Raw genomic sequence first — 22,164 nt, forward strand, 5'->3', positions numbered from 1 at the left:
GATTGCAATGGTCCTGCACTATGCATTTTTTTATTAGTCAATGGACCACTGAGCAATTATCTAACTAATTACTAAGAAAAATATAGTTATTATCTGTATCAAATGTACCAGTTATTACCTTAGTGTAGCAAAAAAATGCACATAACATGCTAAACTTGACTGTAGACTACAGGTATTACAGTATCTCCTCAAATCTTGCATGAATATTCACGTTTTCATGAAAACTTCTTTGTATAGTTAAGGGTTCTTATGTTCCTAAAGGGTTCTCCGTGAAATGCCTTTCTGACAGGAATGGGTGCAGGTTCTACAAAGGTGAATCACCTTGCAGGGCACGGTGGTTTAGTGGTTTGCACATTTGCCTCGCACTTCCCGGGTTGGGGGTTCGAATCCCAGCTCCGCCCTGCGTGCACAGAGTTTGCACGTGCTTCAGGGGTTTCCTCCAGGTACTCCGGTTTCCTCCCCTAGTCCAAAGACTTTCTAGATTTCTAAACTGTCCATGGAAATGTCAATCTATATGGGATTGTGCCCTGCGTTGGGTTGGCATCCTGTCGATGGTGTCCCCTTCCCTCTGCCCTGATAGGCAGGCTCCACTGTATAGGATAAGCGGTATGGAAAATGGATGGATGGATGGATGGATGGATTGTTTTCCTGCAAATAAATGACATAAAAGTGTATCAGGTTTAAGGTAGCAGTATAATGAGCTATTGAGAATAAGTGTCCAGGAGTACATAGAAGAACCATTAAGGATTTTAGATTTTTTTTTTTTTTTTACCTCATATTATTTAATTATTCATTTATTTCTTGCAATCATAGTTATGCAACAAAAAAAGAGGGCTCATAAATAGCAGGTGTGCATTCAGAATGGTTGTAGCCCAAATACCTCTTTATTCTGCATATAAATGCACTAGATAAGAGAGAAAATAAAATAACGACTATTTATTACTAGTAGTGCTTCTGGATTAATTGCTCTGGAAGCAACCTAGGAACAATTTCACCTCTGCCGGAAGTAGAACCCAGAACTCAGGGCCGAATCCTAAAAACTACCCTACTGGACATATAGTGCACTACATGGTGTAAAAAGCTATGTTTTCACGATGTATCTAGGGCACTCATATATGGAACAAGGATGCATTTGGGATTGAGCCTAAGTGTGTTTTTGTTTTGAATGGCAAGAGGATGTGCATGTAGGAGCTAGCTGGGCTAATCTCGATTGTCTGTGGAAATATGATAATTACCTGGCCAGGTATGAAATTTATTTTGTGAACTAGATTTATAATACGCATTTAATTAAATTATTAGATTTTTTTTTATTGTGGAAAAAAGACGCGCTGCAGCTTGTTTATGTTAATGCTAACGTTATATGGATTCAGAATGAGTTAGCTAGGCTAGTTTGCTAGAATTAGATGTGATTTTTTGTTTAAGGAACTATTTTTTTTATTAGTTTAGGCAGCTCCTGATAAGATGAGTGGTTATTTAGTTTAATATTAAACTAAATTAGCTACTGTATGTTGGACTTGACAGAAGCAGAGGTGGTTTTTAAAGTTAATTTGCATATCCAGCTGTTTATAAAGATGGATTATTCAATAGATTATTCATTCTTTCACTAGCAGGACCACACTCATGATGAACTTCGACGGTATGGACCCGGCACTGGGCGAGTACGCGGCCGGCCTGCACGGAGGCCTGGAGCCCGGGCTGGACCCGGCTCTGGACCCGGCGCTGCTGCAGGCCGTGGAGCTGGACCCGGACGCCATGGCCGTGCCCGTGGTCGAGGGCATGTACTCCGAGCTGCACAGTGTGGCATCCGAGGTCGGAGTTCCAGTCACAGCGACCCACTTCGACTTGCAGGAAGAGCTGCTGTGGATCGGGAACCACCGGGTAACGGACACCAGTGCAGAACTGTCCTCATGCACATCTGGAACACAGCACATGTGCAAATGAGAACATATACATTTGCATACATCTAGAGCCTGGGCGGAAGACATTCAAATTCGGTTTTTCACAACTCTACACATTTCATGTTACAATGACTACGTTTACATGGACAGCAGTAATCTAATCATTGACCTGATTCTGAATAAGACAATATCCTGATTAAGGTGTTTACATGAGTCGCTTTTAGAATACTCCTTTCATGTTCAGGTTTTACATGTTATAGAACATGGATGGATTAACGGCACACGTCATTATGTCCCCGCGCCATGCCGTCCGACGTTCCCTCCAGACTTTCACGTATCGACATACAGTTCGTCTTTGTTATGGTACCGTATACAGTTTTGGGTGTTTCATTTTTCATTTTACGAAAGCTTCAAGTGCGGTTAATTATTTGTCATGCTATACGTGCAAATAGATGACTGCTTGAAACTGTGGGCTGCGTCCTAAACCGCGTACTTACCTACTATATAGTAGCCGAGATGCATGTATATCTCCTACTATATAGTAGCCGAGGTGCATGTATATCTCCTACAGGTAAGTGCGCGGTTTGGGATGCAGCCGTGCTCTCTTTTTTGCCGTCAAACGGTCGAGTACTGCCGTGTGTGTGTATGTGTCCTGTTCCAAAATGCGGTGAAAACTCTCACACGACATTAATAGTGTGAGTAAGGTGTGTACATGTCGATAATGCGACTAAAACAGGAATACTCCACACGTCTTAATTCCATTTGTGTACACTACCAATCTAAATTTTAGACACACTCATTCTTTATTTTAATTTTTCCCCTCATATTTTAGAATAATAATAATAATAATAATAAAGGCATCGAAACTCTAGAATAACACAAATGGAACTATGGGAAATATGTTATGACAATTTGCCAATCAGAAGCTTATAAAAGTCATTGCATTGATTTCTGGAATCTACCTGACCATATAAAGAGACAGTCTTTGACCCACTGGAATTCTGACCTATTCTGACCCTTATTAATGCTGAAATAAATCGATTGGTTTAAAATGACCTCTGATGTGAACAAAGTAGATGCCTTAATTGACTTACCACAAGAAATGTAGGGTAATATGAAATGTGTGGAGTTGTGAAAAACGAGATTATTAGTCGAAGGAAACCTCCATCCCGAAGCATATCACACATTGCACTAACTGAAGACCGTTTATGTCCAAGTCTCATCGATTCTTCAGTGGATAACTTTGCTCGAATACTATACGTTTAAAGCTAAACATTTTGACGTTTTAGCATGCAGTTGTGGGAGAATAACGAGTCTGCTTCCACTCGATTACTTCCTCGTGTCGTCTCAGGGAGTTCTTTTCCTTGCCGCTGTCGGCTTGCTCATTAGGGAATCTATATGTGCATCCATATCCAGATTTCTGTAAAGCTGCTTTGTGACAGTGTTAAAGCACTATATAAGTAAAATGATTCAGAAGACATGTCGTATCCGATCCTCGTTCTGATCATACTCAGTGCATCCCTAATATGGAAAGTGTTCATTTATGTGGCGTTTTTCATGTCAGTGTTTTTAATCGTAGAAATCCATGAAAGAAAAATCACCAATATTAATGTTTTATAATTTCACAGAGCATTTATGTTGTTGAGTTTTTTTTTCTTCTTTTTCCCTCCCTTAACAGGGACATGCAAGCTCCTTTTTTGGGCCCACGATGGGGCGTTACTCCTCTTTCCAGGTGCACCTGGCTGATGACATCCGCCATATTCAGAGCATGGACACCAGCGTCCTGTTTCTGACTAAGAGTAACCTCAAGTGCCTTACACGCGGAGGCCTCATCATGTTCGACTACCCGTGAGTTACACCTTAAAACACTGACACTGAAAAGTGAGAAGGTGTAACCTCATGACTGATAATTTATTTATTTATATATATATATATATTAGAGATGCCGATTATTCAGAATGATGTCGGCTGATACCGATAGTTCTGCCTTTTATACCTTCTTATAAATTAATCATGATTAATTTAAAAGAATTCTGAAAGAAATGCAAATAAAAACTTTATTCTCTCCATTTCAACAAGTTGTTTCACAGTACCTGGTCTCATAACCAGAAAACACGTTACTCTAATTAGCATGAACTAAATTCTGAAGATTAAAGATTTCTTAACTTATTGAATGTTATTAATTCATATTAACATTGACTGAATTCTAAAAAAACCTCCTGTTAGTCTCACACTCACTCTCCACATACAAAAGCATTTCTACTTCATCATTAACATCGAACTGGTCATATGTAATATCAGCTTTTTTATATATGAACATTAACTGGATATGAAATATACTACTCTACAAATATATCTTTCTGTGCAATATATACTTTTTTTATCACCTCATCTTCATTTAAATCTTTTAATGGTGTACTAGCGCTTTAATTCAGCGTGAGGGCGAGCGGGCAACGGGGGGGGCGGGGATTGACTCCACACCAAAACTTCCGCATCGTAAAATAAGAAAAAACTGCATCGTAAAACTGCAGTTTTGTCGCATTCCACACCAGAGACATCATCTTTACACACAGCACGAAATCGATGTTTTCCCGCCCTTTTTTGATTGACAGGATATAATCGGCCCTGATCATCGGATGTTTTTAGACTATAGGCCGATACCGATAGTGGGAAAAATAGCCTTTATTGGCTGATACATCAGTGCATCTCTTTTTTTATATATATATATATATATATATATATATATATATATATATATATATATATATATATATATATATATATATATATATATATATATATCCCTGCATGCATACATACATACACAGCTGTATGTGTTGCTGTGTTCCAGGATGGAGGAGGGTGTTGACATGCACAGTTTGCTGCTCACTGACAATAACACGCTGTTGCTGGGAGGCTTGCAGAACTACGTGACCGAGGTGGATCTGAACACCGTGCAGGAAACACAGAAAGTGAGATCACCTTACACGTGCACTCAGTATCAGATTATAGAAATGTTTTGTAGTCCTGAACAAAATGCAAATTGTTTAATTTTATTTAGTAATTTGGTAAAAATGGGGAAAAAAAAAATGGGTCTAAAGGATATCTTAAGGTGGCATACATATTCCAGAAGTGCTCGCTACTAGGAAATAACGTGTCTCGTGGATGTTCCACAACATTAAATGGATAAAAAAAAAAAGTATGATTATGACATTCATTAATAAATATCAAATGATAAATGTTGGCAAATTGCTGTGGTTTAAGAGGAATAAAACACCATGTTACAGAAAACGACCCTGTCATCTAAATAAGTGAAAATCTTTTAAAAAAAAAATTATGTAATATGTTTGTTATGCATTGCTAAGTAGGAATTAGATATGGATTAAAGCAAAAAAAAACATTTTTTTTAAAGATGGCATGGCTGTGAAACGAATGCTGTCTTCACAGCAACGAATCCATCTTTATTTGACTTTTCTCTTTGTGGTGTGTTATGGTGTAGTTCACCGTGGAGATCCCTGGCGTGGCCATCATGAGGCAGTCCAATCGTTTCTTCTTTTGCGGACATACGTCAGGAAAGGTGAGAGGAAAGAGAAACAGGATGTGTCTGTATGATGTTGTGAGCAAAATACGTAAAGGGATATATTCTTGGGACAGGAGGTGAATACGTGGACTTTCCAAGAATCGCTTTTCTCAAAAGCAAACAATGCAAGTGCGTAGAACGTTTCAGGTTTGTGTCACAGTTCATGACCTTTCAAAATTAGCAAGAAAGCTGAACATAGAAAGTCTGGAAAGTTTAAAAAGGAAATATTGACAATGTACTGAAAAGAAAAGGGTGGAATTTTTTTTAATGGTGGTGGGAGACTAAGAACTCTGCCATTGTTTTTTCTCCGTTTTTATAACACAACGTAATGGGATGAAAACCTGAGGTGTGTTCTCATCGATCGGAGCAATATTGTGAGATTATGTTGCCATCTTTTTACAAGTAAAATGCATCCACATTTCCCTACATTCCTCTTGTTCTTTCTGACATGACAGGTGTCTTTGCGAGATCTGCGCACCTTTAAATTGGAGCACGAGTTTGACGCGTACTCGGGCAGCCTTTCCGATTTTGATGTTCATGGCAACCTGCTGGCGGCGTGCGGTTTCTCCAGCCGTGGCCTCAACGGCCTGTCATGTGATCGCTTCCTAATGGTGTACGACCTGCGCATGATGCGAGCTGTTACCCCTCTGCAGGTGCACGTGGATCCGCTGTTCCTCCGCTTCATCCCTACCTACACTTCCCGGCTGGCCATTATCTCCCAGACAGGTACATCCTTGCCCACGAGCGTGTCGTGTGCAGAATAAACGGAAGTGTTGGCTGGGTCACTTTCCCACATGTGGCGCATTTCTATATCTGTCCCTTATGCATTTATAGGTCACGGTTGATGTGACGACGTAAAGTCACTGTTGGGATAAATTGTATCATGGATATTGTGACGTTAAAAAAAATATTTTTGTAAATAAAATGTGAGTTTTCTAATGAAAGAAATTAATATGTTGGCACAAGTATATTTTTGTCTACAACACCGATTTCAAACATTTAATCATACACCTTCAGATCAAAAGCTTTTTAACATCATGAGAAACATTTATGTCTCATTCATATATATATATATATATATATATATATATATATATATATATATATATATATATATATATATATATATATATATATATATATGTATATATATAAATAAAAATATTCTGTCCAGAATCTTGCTTCGAGACTGCCAACTGTTGTCTTGTATTACTGAATGTTGTTTGTAATTGTCTGCTGGTGCCCCCTGCAGGTCAGTGTCAGTTCTGCGAGCCCACAGGTCTGGCTAACCTGGCTGATATTTTCCACGTGAACACAGTAGGCCAGCTGCTAATGAGCTTCGACGTGTCGAGCAGTAAGCAGGCGCTGGCGTTCGGAGACTCGGGCGGTTGTGTGCACCTGTGGTCCAGCGCCCCCGACGTCTCCTTCAACGACTACTCCAGAGAGACGGAGCTGGCACTGCCGTGCCTCGTAGACTCACTGCCCCAGCTGGACTGGAACCATGAGCTGGTTCCCATTTCTCTGGTGCCCATGCCACTCACCAGCACAGAGCCTCTTCTCTCAGACTGGCCCAGCAACCTCATCACACCCAGCCCCAGGTAGTGCTCGCACACACTTTCACACACATCTCTCATGAGTGTCTGTTAGGGTGACGAAGTCCTCCTTAGGAATTCTTTTAGCGTAGTGCTGCAAATTATGTCGAGCTCGTTTTAAGAAATATAGCCGTTTGTTGTTTGCTGTACACTTCTGCCCTCTGCTGTCTACTAGCAATACGTAGCAGTGTTCCAACTTTTCCAACCTCTCTGACAGACACGCACCTGCAGTTGACCCAGAGATTTTGAGGACGATGAAGACTGTCGGGTTTATTGGATATGCCCCGAACCCTCGTACACGCCCCAGAAATCAGGTACTGCAATCCTATGTCATCACAATCTCAAACATGGGTCCAGTTCAATTCATTACTCATCACATAGTTTTTACAACTGGAAATATGGGATGAACTTTTTTTTTTCTTTCCAGTGTGATAATGCTTATTTGATTTGTATTTCTAACATACAGAATTGTATTTATTTATTTGTTTATTTATTTATTTTTAAGTTACAGTAAGGTTACAGATGTCACAACGTTAATACTCTAGCCACAATAGCAGTTACATTTTCAGTGTACAGGGTTTCAAAAAAAGATACCATGGGGGCCATACAAAGAACAAGAGACTAGAGCAGTGGTTTTCAAAGTGTGGGCCGAAAAAAAAGGTTGATTCGTCCAATACTTACTTCCCCCACTGTATAACGTGCATTTAAAAATGTTGTGTGTGTGTTTGTCAGGTTCCTTATAAGATAAAGGAGGTGGAGCTGGAGTATGACAGCTATAACCAGGTTCCAGAGTCTCCAATTGGACGAGATGAGGAGCCTCACCTTTACATGGTCCCAAAGAAGTACAGAAAGGTACTGATGTGCCTTATGTTCTCATCTGTACTGCATGTTCTGTAGTGCACCTGATTCAGCTTCTCGATTAACTCTGAAGGTTTTCATGAGGCGGAGCAGGGTGTTTGAATGGCACGTTTGCTCGGATGACTTGAATTTTGGGAACACAGGAAAAGGCTTTTTATGTGAAGAACTGACTAAAATAAGTCGGCAGCGTTTCTATGTTAAATTTTCTGTCCTCCACAAAGATAACACTGATGTTCTTGGATTAAAAAAATAAATAAATGGAGTGCTTGAAAGTCCTCGAATTTCATTTTGAGGCTTCCAGTGCGAGTGCAGTGATATTTGAGTTTGTAATATAAGTAAATCTGAACGCAACACCTCAATCTCCACCAGGTCACCATCAAATACTCCAAATTGGGGCTGGAGGACTTTGACTTCAAGCATTACAACAGAACTCTGTTTGCTGGTTTGGAGCCTCATATACCCAATGCTTACTGTAACTGCATGATCCAGGTAGGAACATTCAGAATTGTATATGGGAATCGTGGTTCAAGAGTTTGTTTTGTTTTGTTTTTTTTAACTTGGGATCATTTTTGCTTGATCTTGTGTTGAGGAATTGCCCAAAGAAGAAGGTTAAAATCTTTCAACAAATCATTAAGTGCATGGGGAATTGTGCTGTTGATTTAAAGACTGCTGGAAATCCACAGGTTTCCCTGGGAATCGTCAGTTAACGAGTACCTTTCTCTCTCCTTGGTGCCAAGGTGTTGTATTTCCTGGAGCCAATTCGATGCTTGGTGCAGAATCACCTGTGTCAGAAGGAGTTCTGTTTGGCCTGTGAGCTCGGCTTCCTCTTTCATATGCTGGATCTGAGCAGAGGAGACCCCTGCCAGGTACACGCCATCTTACCGGTTAACGATAAAATACGTATCTAATCTCGCATCATTAAAGAACTTTGCTTGCATTCATGCTTCCTAGTAGCGCTTGGAGATGACGATGATATGACAGGAAAAATCCTTCTTAAAGACGCACTTCTTCTCTCCAGGCCAGTAATTTCCTGCGGGCGTTCCGGACCATCCCTGAAGCGTCGGCTCTCGGCTTGATCCTGGCCGATTCTGACGAGCAGACGGGCAAAGCCAGGCTCGGTCGCCTAATCCAGAGCTGGAACTGCTTCATCCTCACACAGCTGCATCAGGAAACTCAGGAGCAGGAAGGACCTCAGGCTTACAGAGGGACCAGCAGGTGAGACGGACGTTCGCATGAACACATGATGAAGTGACAGGTGACCATTCGTTTCTGATGGAAGTGTGCAGCCGAGATAAAAGTTGTTATCGTCTAGATATGAAGGACTGCAGGATATAAAGACGCTTTATATTTACTTAGACCTCACTACTATCATCTAGCATGTAGTTACCTAGGAGTGGTTGTACTGCAGTATGGTGTATAGTCTGTATAGTCCTCTTTTTTTTTTTTTCTTCACTCTCTCTACCTCTATCTCTATTCATTAAAATTTTTGTTGTGTGTTCTCAATGGCTTTGTTTGTTTTGTTTTAGTCCTTCAGCTTTTCTGTTGGTATTGATGCACTTAAATGTCATTTTGAAAAAAAAAATGTCTGGACATAAACGATAAAGGCTGTTGTATTTGTGTGTGTTTGTGTGTGTGTTTGCAGTACACTGGGTTCCTCAGGGGAGTCGGTGATCGGCAGGCTGTTTGGCTGTGAGGTGGAGAACAGTAGTCTCTGTCGCTGTGGGAAGGAGACCGTGCGCTCCTCACTCACCCTACTCTTCACCATGCACTACCCTGAGCACAGCTCCCTTGGTAATAACACACACACACATGTGTGCAAACGCACACACATGCAGTGGAATTCCTGAATGAACACATTCATCAGGGCATCATAGAAAATTGCCTCCAATGCTAGTTCTCAGTGAGAATTTTAATTAACTCAAGCTAGAGAGCTTAATAAAAACAGACCACATCAGCTAGTATCATAGTATTATTATTATTATTTCTTTTTTTAAAATAGAAAAGTTCCCAGAATATGACTTTGCTGACATCCTGAAGAAGAGCATCTGTCTGGAGCAGAGCACACAGGCCTGGTGTGAAAACTGTGAAAAATATCAGCCCACAGTACGTCTCTTTCACTCTGTCAGTCTGTGTAGATTTGTCTGTTTCTTTCATGCCTGATCAAACTGTAAACCTTATCGGCTCTTCCACGACAGTCCTGTTGAATTCTCCTTTCTGATTGGTTAGAAGGTGTTGATTTATTTTTCTTTAACAGCAGCTCAGACGATATTCCCGACGTCAAGGTTTAAACGTGTTGAACGTGTGTAATTGTTGCCGTGGTGACGGTTTCTGTCAGAGTCTGAAGAAAACCCTTTCAGGACAGAGCAGGTTATGCATGACGGTTTCTCTGTAATGTGAGAAGCTACGTGGTGGGCTTTTTGTGTGTGTGTGTGTGTGTGTGTGTGTGTTATTAGCTTTAAGAGAGGGAAAGAATTTGAGGATACTGAGGAAACTTTAGATATGTTTATAGCTGCTATAACGTAATTAATAACAAGAACTAACTTGTTTTAAAGACATTCCGCGACATATATGTAACTATAAACAGGTAGAAAGTATGATGTGTCATTTTGTAATTAGTAAAAAGGTTAATCATTAGCTGCTGAGGAATAAAACATACTTAACCCTTCCTACTAGAGGGCAAAATGTTTAACTCGTAGTGATGTTCACTAATTGACAGATTTTGCTGTAAACACCCTGGTGTGTGTGTGTGTGTGTGTGTGTGTGTGTGTGTGTGTAGGTGCAGACAAGGAACATCCGTTGTCTGCCTGATGTGTTGGTGGTAAACTGTGAGGTGAACAGTGTGAAAGAAGCAGAGTTCTGGAAAGCCCAAGCTGAGGTGAGTTCTCCACAACAAATCTGTACTCGGGATCCTAAAGTACTAACCGACGTTAATACGGTTCGATCGGAAAACTGCGTTTTCGTGTTAAAACGCCCTCCGTGTACGCTGGCGTTTTCTAAAAATCGCTCGTACACACCGAAACGTCTGAAAACACTTGCATCCCTATACTGCGCATGCGTCAAAACGTAAGAAGCTTTTCCCCCGCGTCGTTTCCGGTCTGAAACGCACATGTCCTCGTGTTCTGCCGCTGAATAGCAATCGCGATTGAACGTACCATCCTCTTTGGAGTGGGGGGGGATGCAATCTGAAGGTTGTACAAAGTGACGTTAATCTTTAACAATTCTATCAAACTGGATATCAGGCACAACAGCTGCAGTACAACGTCACCCACCTTCTTGTTTGTTTTGAGTTGAGCGGGTCACGTGACTAAAAATACATCATTGTTTTTGAATATCTCCGTTTTCTCAGTTCACACTACAACAAAAGCGCCGTCTCGGTGTGACCGGAACGCCAAAACGTGCACTACCGGCCACACTCATTCTTTATTTTTATTTTCCCCTCACATTTTAGAATAATAATAAAGTCATCAAAACTCTAGAGTAACACAAATGGAACTATGGGAATTATGTTGTGATAAAAAATCCCAAATAATTTAATATTTAGGCATCTTCAAAGTAGACGCCCTTTTTGTCTAGAATTTCCAGAAATGTATTCTTGGCGTTTTCTCGTCCGATTTCTTGAGGAATTTCCCTGAGATGCTTTTTAATCAGTATTAAAGGAGTTCACACCTACGCTGGACTCTTTTCGGCTGCTTTTCGGAAATATTTCGCTCCGAGTCGTCTGTTTAAAACGATATATTTTTGTAAATAAAATGTTCGTTTTCTAATGAAAGAAATGAATATGTTGGCGCGATTATATTTTTGTCTACGTCACCGATTTCACACGTTTAATCACACACCTTCAGATCAAGAGCTTTTTTAAGATCATAAGAAACATTTCAGTCGGGTGTCCACAAACTTTTGACCGGTAGTGTAGAGAAAAAGAAGCGTTTTCAAATTCACCTGGATTAATGTGGATGTAGCTATACTGTAAAATATCAACTGGTTTGATTTTAAACCTCTAGCAACATCCTGAAATATATATTTTAAAAAAAAAGAACAACAAGAAGATTTCAGATCAAACTGATGCACACTAGCTGAACTCTGATTACAAAGCAGACACAGATTCAGGTTCCTGGGATTTAGTGTCCTGTCAGGGTTAGCGGTTATTTAGATATTGTTGGTCGAATGTGCTAACCCGTTTGTACATGTGTTTTGATGTGCAGTACTCCTTCAACAAGGCACTGAAGAAAGAAGCTGCAGAGCCACCAAAGCCCAAAGAGCCTCTTCCTACAGAGTGGTGCTTAGAGTAATACTGAAACGCACTGCACCTAGCCGACATGCTACTATATACACACTACTGTTATTTCGCCATATTTTTAAAAGCCTCAAAACCAGATCAGAATAAAATATCAATAAAAGTTTGCGTCTTTTTTTTTTTTTTTTCCATGGCAACCAAGTTCCTACTCACAGTCTTGACATTATCCTGACCTATATCTATTATTATTATTATTATTATTATTATTTCTGTTCATGTACTTCTAACTTGTGAACAGGGATGAGGTCGGCAGTGCGGAAGGTTTAACCTTTGACACACGAGCAGAGGACCTGAGGCATGTGTGGATTCCACAGAGTCTGAAGATGTGCATTAATAAGACACACGGTCTGGAGGTGTGCAGCTGGCCCGAGACTGATGAGGTGAGGATGTCTTGAGTGTTTGGTCTCGCACAATATTATTCAAAGATCATGGCACATAAGAGCATATACAATGAATCGTCTTGCACGCGATTCTCAAAACGCACACCAGATGGCGCCATTTATCGGTGGATCCGATATTACAAAACCGATATCCGAATATGGAAAAATATTTGTAAAACCGATTATCGGTCAAGCTCTACGTTCAGGAGGCGGCTGTTTTGGGTTAAGCCTTTATTTGTGCCCTTTTTGTGTTCTTTGTACTGTAGTTAAGTCCAGAGGAAGAGTCTGAGGGAGCTGCTGTATATGACCTGGTGGTCACTGTGCCTCACATTCTCGACCCCCGTACAGGTGGAAACCTGGTGGCTCATATCAAAGTGGGAGAGACGTACCACCAGAGGAAAGAGGTCAGACACCCTGCGCTTGTGAATTTCAGCTCAAGCTGTCATTTGATAGTAATGATTAATAACGGAGAGACACAGACAGGTAGAAAGTTAGATAAACAGATCAATTGGAAAAAAAACAAAACAATTGAAGGCTTAATGGTAACAATTAGCATGTTTATATCAGGTTTGACCAAAAGGTGCAGTGGATTCTTGAAAAATGAATTGTGGGGAGAGGTTAACTCATGCACTAATACCGTTACTGTTATGTTACGCAAATAATTTGCCTCAGGAACGTTTACCTTACCCTTCATTACTTCCTCAATATCAGCCTATGCTATACTGTAAGGCTAGAAGTATGTGAACCCCTGACCATGGCACTCATATGTGGGCCTCCCCCCAAACTTTGTTGCTACAAATTTGAAAGCATACAATGTCCCTATGCACAGAGCGAGCTCCATAAAGACATAGTTTGCCAAAGTTGATGTGGAAGAACTTGACTGACCTCAACCCCTCTGAACACCTTTTGGATGAACTGGAACACCAACTGCACTCCAGACCTCCTCAACATCCCAACATCAGTACCTGATCTCGCTAATGCTCTTGTGTCTAAAGGAGCAAAAATCTCCACAGCTATGCTCTGAAATCTAGTGAAAATCCTTCCCAGAAGACTGGAGGTTATATAGTATCTCACAAAAGTGAGTACACCCCTCACATTTTTGTAAATATTTGATGATATCTTTTCATGTGACAACACTGAAGAAATGAAACTTTGCTACAATGTAAAGTAGTGAGTGTACAGCTTGTGTAACAGTGTAAATTTGCTGTCCCCTCAAAATAACTCAACACACAGACATTAATGTCTAAACCGCTGGCAACAACATCCACCAGCTCCGTGATGTCGTCATGGAGGAGTGGAAGAGGACTCCAGTGGCAACCTGTGAAGCTCTGGTGAACTCCATGCCCAAGAGGGTTAAGGCAGTGCTGGAAAATAATGGTGGCCACACAAAATATTGACACTTTGGGCCCAATTTGGACATTTTCACTTAGGGGTGTTCACTTAGGGGTGTACTCACTTTTGTTGCCAGCGGTTTAGACATTAATGGCTGTGTGTAGAGTTATTTTGAGGGAACAGCAAATTTACACTGTTACACAAGCTGTACACTCACTACTTTACATTGTAGCGAAGTGTCATGTTTTCAGTGTTGTCGCATGAAAAGATATAATGAAATATTTACAAAAATGTGAGGGGTGTACTCACTTTTGTGAGATACTGTAATAACAGCAAAGGGGGAATAAATCTGTGTTAATACCCTTGGTTTTGGAATGGGAAGACATGTGTGATGGTCAAGTGTCCGCATACTTTTGACTATATCGTTTCTTAAATTTGGTAGCAGTGACAAAACGTTCATTTTGTTCATTTAGAGGTCCTGAATAAAAGCTTTTGTTCCTTTATAGGGGGTCACACATCAGCAGTGGTACCTCTTCAATGACTTCCTGATTGAGCCCATTGATAAGGTAAAGCCGTACACATTAGATCTAAATGTTCGTACCGTTCTTTTCTGTGAGGAAACGAGTCCTAAGAAAGCGTTTGTGTCCCTCAGACTGAAGCGGCTCAGTTTGATTTAAGCTGGAAGGTGCCGGCCATCGTTTACTACGCCAGGAGGAACTACCATACTAAATATGACCTGCGCAGTAAGATTTTTCACCATGAAAAGTTTATATTTCACACATCTCATAAAGGTATGTTAATGTGGCCCATTAGTCCCTTATCAGAGCTGTCTTTCTGAAAATACTCCGGTATCATCCACAGTTAAAAACCCGATTGAAGCCAACGTGCTGCTGACAGAAGCATCACTGGCCCGCAAACAGAGGAAGAGTCACGCCACATTCATCCCTCTGATGGTGAGTGAGATGCCTCAGGCTGGAGACCTTGTGGGACTGGACGCAGAGTTTGTCACGCTCAATCAGGTCAGTGAAAAAGCACTCTAGGTTTTGTTTAAATATCTTTTCTCTAAAAGCAGAAAAGCTTTTACCCTCTCATTGCGTGATTGAGGTCGTGAGTTTGAATCCCGACGATGAACAAAATTGTTATTGCTGTCTGGGTAGGAGCGACGGCGTTATTCTTTCCCCTTTCGATCCGAGTGACGCTAAACAATCATGGGCATCTGTTAACTCATGCATGCGGAAGAGTGCCGATAGTGCTTTTATTCTAGGTGTTCAGGTGCACTGTGACAGCACGAGTAGCAGTTTGAAAAGACCTAGTGGCTTCTGGTGTCTCGGAGGAAGCATGTACAAGCCTTCATGGCATGTTCACTGATGTATCTTTTGCGGTTGAACAGGAAGAGGCGGAGCTACGAAGCGACGGTACCAAGTCCACCATAAAGCCGAGCCAGATGTCTGTGGCTCGTATAACTTGCGTGAGGGGACAGGGACCAAACGAGGGGGTTCCTTTTATTGACGATTACATTTCAACACAGGAGCAGGTGAGGCGTCTGGCGAATTTGAGCTGATCGAGCTTGATTATTTGAACTGATTCCTTATTTAAATTACTTTACTGTTGATAACCCCATTAGCACCCTGTGTAAACTGAAATACACTTTAGGACACTTTCATTTCATTCAAAAAATAAATCAATCAATTGAAAATTTTCCCTAACTTTTGCTGTAGGTGGTCGATTACTTGACTCAGTACTCGGGAATCAAACCTGGTGACCTGGATGCCAAAATTTCTTCTAAGCACTTAACCACTCTTAAGTCCACTTACCTCAAACTCCGCTTCCTTATTGACACCGGAGTTCGTTTTGTTGGCCACGGTTTACAGAAGGACTTCCGAGTCATAAACCTGCTGGTGAGTTAGATGCACGTCCTCTTGCTGCGCGTGCTCTCTAAGCCGACATGAAGCGGTATGTAAAATACGTCGGTCAGTTGACCAGCCTACGTTTATTGCTACTTTCTCATGGAGTTATTACATATTAACATGCTTACTGTGCTTAGGTCCTGAAAGACCAGGTGATAGACACAGTCTACCTCTTCCACATGCCCAGGAAAAGAATGATCTCTCTGCGTTTCCTTGCCTGGTGTTTCCTGGGTAGGTGCTTCCCAGAGTCCTGAACCGTTTGTTACAAAACACTTGAACACAGCATGTATTTTATGACTGAAACATAGCTTTTGCTATAGATGCACATTGTGTCCTCAGTGCAGTCCTTTATATCTGACTTTCTGCTTCAGACTTAAACATTCAGAGTGAGACCCATGACAGTATAGAGGACGCACGCACCGCTCTGCAGCTGTACAGGAAGTACTTAGAGCTGAGCCGTGGGGGGCTGGAGGAGTTCCGGAAAGTGCTAAAGGGCCTTTATGAAAAAGGACGTAAGCTAGACTGGAAAGTGCCAGAGTCAGACTCTGCAGACAGCCAGGGAAGCCCCAAAGGTATGTAACCTGACCAGAACATGACTTCTGTCAGTATGTGTAGATATTTGGAATCTTGTGAGCAATTTCACAGAACAAAAACAAAAACCAGTCTTGCGTTCAGAATTGTACCTTACTCATTGTTCCCCTACACCGGAAAATGTGGTATAAATTTTTTTTATTATTGTTGTTGATTAATTTAGAAAATCATGAGGACTTTCCAGTTTGTCTTTAGCATGACAAACTGTTTGAAAGAAGGGCTGGTGAGGGAACAACTGTTTCACAAAGCGCTAACTAAGATAACATAACTGTAAACTGATAAATGGATGATGTGAAACTTGATGTGAATTCAGCACTTTATGATGTTATGATTCTTATAGGAAAATAATTTCCTTTACTTGCCTTTTTATTGATTGTTGCTTAATTTTATTTCTGCCTCAGTGTTAATTTGTTTCTTTCTATGCCTCTGTCAGGTACCGCTGTGTTCCCCTCAGTGCTCGGCTTATGATCAGAGTGAAATTCCTTTTTTGCAGCAGTAACATTCCAGCCAAATGGACTAGCTATTCTTCACTCATCCATCCAGGAGTCCTCGATATCCCTGACAAAGCCAGCCGGTTTACCGCTATAATCATTGCCTCGCTGTTACAAACACTGGAAAAGCAAACACCGATTTATACCACTAATTTTGGGAAAAGTGAACATGCAGTTAGGGAAAAATGACTTGGTTTGATGCATTTGGAATCAGTTCCCTTAGATTGGTTTAAAGGAATAGTTTAACAAAAAAAAAAGTGCACGTTTTTCACATTACAAGACATGTTTGGTAATGTACAGTGAATCTAAAAAAGTCTGCACACCCCTGTTACAACTTTTAATGCGATACCTTTAATGTTGATATAGCAGCTAAAAAATTAAGTGAATAACAAATACAAATGTTTTAGGGAAGAAAAAGAAAAAAAATCTCGAAATAACCAACCCCTTGTGCACACCCCTTAACTTATACTTTGTTAAAGCACCCTTTGCTTGTAATACAGCACTCAGGCTTTTTGGTTAAGAGTCTACCAACTTCGTACATGATTTGACAATGTCCTCAAACTCTGATAATGTTTAATTTCATTTTATTCATTTCATTTTGATAGACTTTTTATAGACTCGTGGGTGAGTGTATGATTACCTTGACTACATTTGTGGTAATTAAATTTTTGCTCAGATTATCCCTTTTAGCCTGCGTGGTTAAGACTCCGTGCTAATGACGTGGGCTGAGTTTCCCGAAAGCATAGCAAAGTTAAGATTATTTCATCTGGGAAAGAGAGTGTTCAACGTAATACTCGCATTACTGTTTAACGATGATCTTTGTGCGGCAATGCTTTTGGGAAACTCAGAACGGTGCGAGTTCAAATCCCAGCACTGCCAAGATGCCACCGTTGGACCTTTGAGCAGGACTCTTAACTCTCATCTGCTTGGCAAAACTGTAAGGCACTTGACGGCCCAGTGAGGAATTATATCCAGGACTGATATATTTGCCACTCCAGTGGGCTTAAACTGCATATACTTACATCTGCGTTCATTAACTCAGCAATTTACTGGTGTTGTTTGAGTCACTTTTTATAAGCGATAAAGCGTCTCAAAATGACCATTTAAAGAAATGTTCAAATTGTGGTGTTATTAAATAATACCAGCATTTTGGAATCCGGTGAGCTATCCACATCCACATCCAGTTTGAAGATGATGGCTATTAGTGACACCTTTTGAATTTGCTTTACGTGCATATTTTGAGATTTTATCTCTATCTCTGACTTTTTTTCCCCACCGTAGCATCACTAATACATCATTTGATGTATGTTTCAGTCCTGGCTGTACACTGACTCCACATCGTACCGGGACAAATTTGCGTCAGCTTTTCCTGTTTTGACCTTCCTGTAGAGTCCGACAGTGCACGTACTGAATTTTTGGTGTTCGTACAGGAAGCCAAAGCAAACAAACTGTTGTGGTGTTTTTTTTTGTATTTTGTAACCATGATGTATACTTTCATAATGAAGCAGCTGAATAAAAAATTTTTTGGACACTTTGGGTGATTAGGTATCATTAACACTGGGATTACTATAAAGCATGAATTACAAAGGGAAAAGGAGTAGGAATGAAATATACTCCATGATGGACAGCTGATGCTTATAGACAAATTGCATCAAATCAAAAAATAAGTGATAATCAAAATATATTGTGCTGGTATCTAATTCCTGCCAAGATCCACCGGACATAACAGTAACGCTAAAAGGCTTGAAATCTGCCTGTCTTCGTTTCTCTTTCTGCATTTGTTTCATCATCCAGTCTGCATTTGAAAAGTGCACAATGTGTGCATTATTTGATTATCATTACACATGAATTAGCTGAAATTATTGAGCCGTTTACGTACTAGATTAAGATATTTAGATACTTAAAACAGCACTAAACCATTTACTATTCTGAAAGGTGTTGATTAATTGACTATAACCGCAGCTCTGACTGTATTGACAGCAGTAGTATAATTTAATTCAAAGTTTAATATTAATGCACGCTTTGTAATAAGTTATAGTTTCTATAGTAACAGCTTACATGATGCTTGTATGGTGGGCACACCACGTAATCTAGGCTAATAATAAATGGATTAAAAAGTATTGTTTTAAATAATAATAATAATAATAATAATAATAATAATTGTTGATATGTGGAAAATTTCAGTAAGGAAACATTTGTGGAAGGAGTCTCCAGTGTCAACACTTTATAACACTACAGTTTTCCACTACAGGGAAGTCTTCAGTATAGAAGACTTTGTGCTTTCTGGTTTCTGCGTAACATGACAAGCTGTGTTTTTATGTGGTTTTTTTTTCTCTTCTAAATTTCTGATGAAGAGAAAAAGAGAGTCTGGTAAGGGAGTGACTGTTTATAGCTTCTATAATGTATGCTACAATTAATGTATGCTACAATGAAGCTACAATTTAAAAAAAAAAAACATTTGAAATTATAATCATTGCCAATTTGCTGTGGTATAAGAGTAATAAAACATTTGTGTTAACAGTAACTCTCCTTCACACTGAGCCACATTACACCACCTTTGTTGATTATTTTCCTATAACAGCATGTCCCATCAGATTTCTTTTCCTTATATACAGTATATTGCTTACTATTACTTACCACCTTACTATCCATCACTATCTGATTACTTATCTTTTAACATTCGAAGTAAAAATAAATAAATAAAACCCTTGATATAGTATTTAAGTTTTTAAAAAAAGACCATTTGTTAAGTCCTGAATGATTTCCAGATGCTCCCAAAGTTTACTATTCTGATAATGCATTATGGACATGATGTGTATGAAGCAGGTCATTTGGAAACATCTTGAGTATTTTTACTTCACATTAACTGCAGCCATGGAAATGAACTGGACTAGCCGAAATGATTGTATTGCTGATCTGGCTTTTGCAGAATCATTTCTAGGGGAAGAGGTACTCTGAGTTTAGACTCGGTTTTAGGTTTGTAAGAATCTACGTGAGTGAGATGAGATGGTGTCCTGAGGCATGGTGGGTTTTTAACACTTGACTGAAAGACAGGAAACGAGGAGCTAATCAGATTAGTTTCTACCCATGGAAAGGGAACTTCATCATTATGCTTGATGTTAAGTGGAGTTTAGTTGCTGCAGATTTGCTCTTATTGATGTGAGATTTTTAATAACAATCTCAGTGACCCGATTTGTTTTTACCCAAGGCTTTCCAGTTTTTTTTTCTATCCAAATGAAGGATTGAATGTATTAACTGGATTCCCTGTAATTAAATTATTTATTTGTTTGTTTGACTGATTATTTATTCATTTATTTATTTATTTTTTAAAGTAACTCATTTTAATGCGCTCTTCAGAAAACCATTTTGCATTGTCTTATTCTTCTTATTATAAGAAGCCTTTTTTTAGTGATTTGAAATACTAGATTGTCATAAATTATAGCAAAGTTACATTAATACATATTCATTAAGTTCTTTGATTAAATGTGTAATTGGACAATTGTGAAATATAGTCTTGCTGTATCATTTGGAACCCCCCCCCCCCCCCATTTAAATGAAGATGCAGGAAATTCTTTGTGTATGTGCACTGCACTTGTATTGGACTTTATCATACTATCATTATAAGTCATTTCAATTAATGAGTTATCAAGTGAAATTGTGAGGTATTCTGGAAAGTTGGTTATTCTCAGACCTTAGAAAATAGTTATGGCCAGGAAAGAAAGGTGAAGAAATTAAAACTGGCATGCAGGATATAAAATATAAGGGGGGAAAAGCCAACAAAATGACCACATTTTTAAAATATAAAGTGTTAGAAATTGTAAATAAAAAACAAAGAATATATATATATATATATATATATATATATATATATATATATATATATATATATATATATATATTCCATCCTACCTGACAGACCTAACGAACACCCTATGCATTGCACATATTTATGATTTGTACCTAAATTGTTAGCCTAAATGTTAATTGTTCCCTGTCAACAGTGGACGTTTGTAAGCATGGTCCCACATGGTGTCCATAATGAATCGTTATAATAATGGTTAAAGGAAATTTTGGAGAATTTGGAAATCATTCATGACTTAGATAGTCAGAAAGACAAATAATCTTTTTAAAACTTAAATATTATATCAAAAGTTTTCTGCACTTCAGGTGATTAATAGTAAGATTATATGTAAGTAAGCATATACTATATACAAGTGTATATGTATATTATAACATGCAGTATTACTGTTTAGCTTTATTACTGTTAAACCACAGCATTAACCAATCACTGTTATTTTAAGCTACATGTAGCCTACCTTGCTGAACAAAGCAGTAGAAACCATCACAGAAATTCTAATGGTTTCCATTACAAATTATAAACCAGTACAAACCATTAGCTGGTCACTATTAAAACAATTACCAAATGGTTTCCATTACGTAGTAGGATGTATTAAGGATGTAGGTCCTTAATGGTATCCTCTAGATACAAAATGCTACCAACAGAAGGCCACAAATTACCAGTAGAGACCCACGGGGGAACCATAACAGCTTCCATTAAAACCAATACAATTCACATTATAAGTATTAGAACCATTACAAATTCTATGAGGGATTGCTTTGTTTTGTTTTGTTTTTTTTTTAAATAGAATTTGACACATTTAAAAATGTGGCATATAGGTGAACATATGTATATTTTTAATCCTATATGACAGATTTAATGAAGACTGTATGCATATTTTTTTTTTTTGTCTGAAATGTTAGCTTAAAAGCTAACTGTCCCCTGGCAACAGTGGAGGTTTAGTCTCCTGCTCATATAAATACATATACATAAATAATTTAATATTGTGTTCTGCTTACATATAACTATATATATATATATATATATATATATATATATATATATATATATATATATATATATATATATATATATATATAAGTTTGTCTGACAGTTTATTTAGAACATTTGGCTATTTTATATTTCCAGAAAAACCGTCAGTCGACGCTGTGCTACTTAACCGTTTGGATTCGACTATATTTCTGTGCATATTGCCATGGAAACGGAACAAAGATTTGAGGTAAACGTAGAACAACATTTTTAGACATAAAATGACCTAAAAGCAAAAGTGAGTAAAAACAATCATTAAAAAAAACACACACACACACACTTTGGGATTTATTTCCTGAGTACTCAAAATAGCTGAAATGATGATTTATTGAAGTTAAATAGAGCTGAAGGCT

The 22,164-nt window shown here is 39.1% G+C and overlaps 1 protein-coding gene across 4 annotated transcripts; it reads left to right on the plus strand.

Moving 5' to 3' along the window:
- The first annotated feature begins 338 nt into the window (after positions 1-338).
- Positions 339-18,989, plus strand: pan2 (poly(A) specific ribonuclease subunit PAN2). 4 transcript variants are annotated; one of them, XM_053643870.1, is made up of 26 exons: positions 339-1,243; positions 1,608-1,878; positions 3,577-3,746; positions 4,750-4,870; positions 5,398-5,475; positions 5,934-6,204; positions 6,731-7,076; positions 7,288-7,384; positions 7,803-7,922; positions 8,298-8,417; positions 8,666-8,794; positions 8,947-9,143; positions 9,571-9,719; positions 9,928-10,031; positions 10,705-10,803; positions 12,131-12,204; positions 12,461-12,602; positions 12,869-13,006; positions 14,441-14,500; positions 14,587-14,677; positions 14,796-14,953; positions 15,325-15,468; positions 15,653-15,832; positions 15,979-16,072; positions 16,213-16,413; positions 16,866-18,989. In XM_053643870.1, the coding sequence occupies exons 2-26, from the start codon at positions 1,621-1,623 to the stop codon at positions 16,898-16,900; spliced, it is 3,576 nt and encodes a 1,191-aa protein (XP_053499845.1). In that variant the 5' UTR covers positions 339-1,243; positions 1,608-1,620; the 3' UTR covers positions 16,901-18,989. The 4 variants fall into 4 exon arrangements, with proteins under 4 accessions (XP_053499845.1, XP_053499847.1, XP_053499843.1 ...); XM_053643868.1 differs by having other exon boundaries at positions 340-1,243; positions 12,131-12,213; XM_053643869.1 differs by having other exon boundaries at positions 340-1,243; positions 1,611-1,878; positions 12,131-12,213.
- Positions 18,990-22,164: the final 3,175 nt, after the last annotated feature.

The sequence above is a fragment of the Ictalurus furcatus genome, chromosome 15 (genome assembly GCF_023375685.1).
Source record: "Ictalurus furcatus strain D&B chromosome 15, Billie_1.0, whole genome shotgun sequence".
In the NCBI taxonomy this organism is placed as follows: Eukaryota; Metazoa; Chordata; class Actinopteri; order Siluriformes; family Ictaluridae; genus Ictalurus; species Ictalurus furcatus.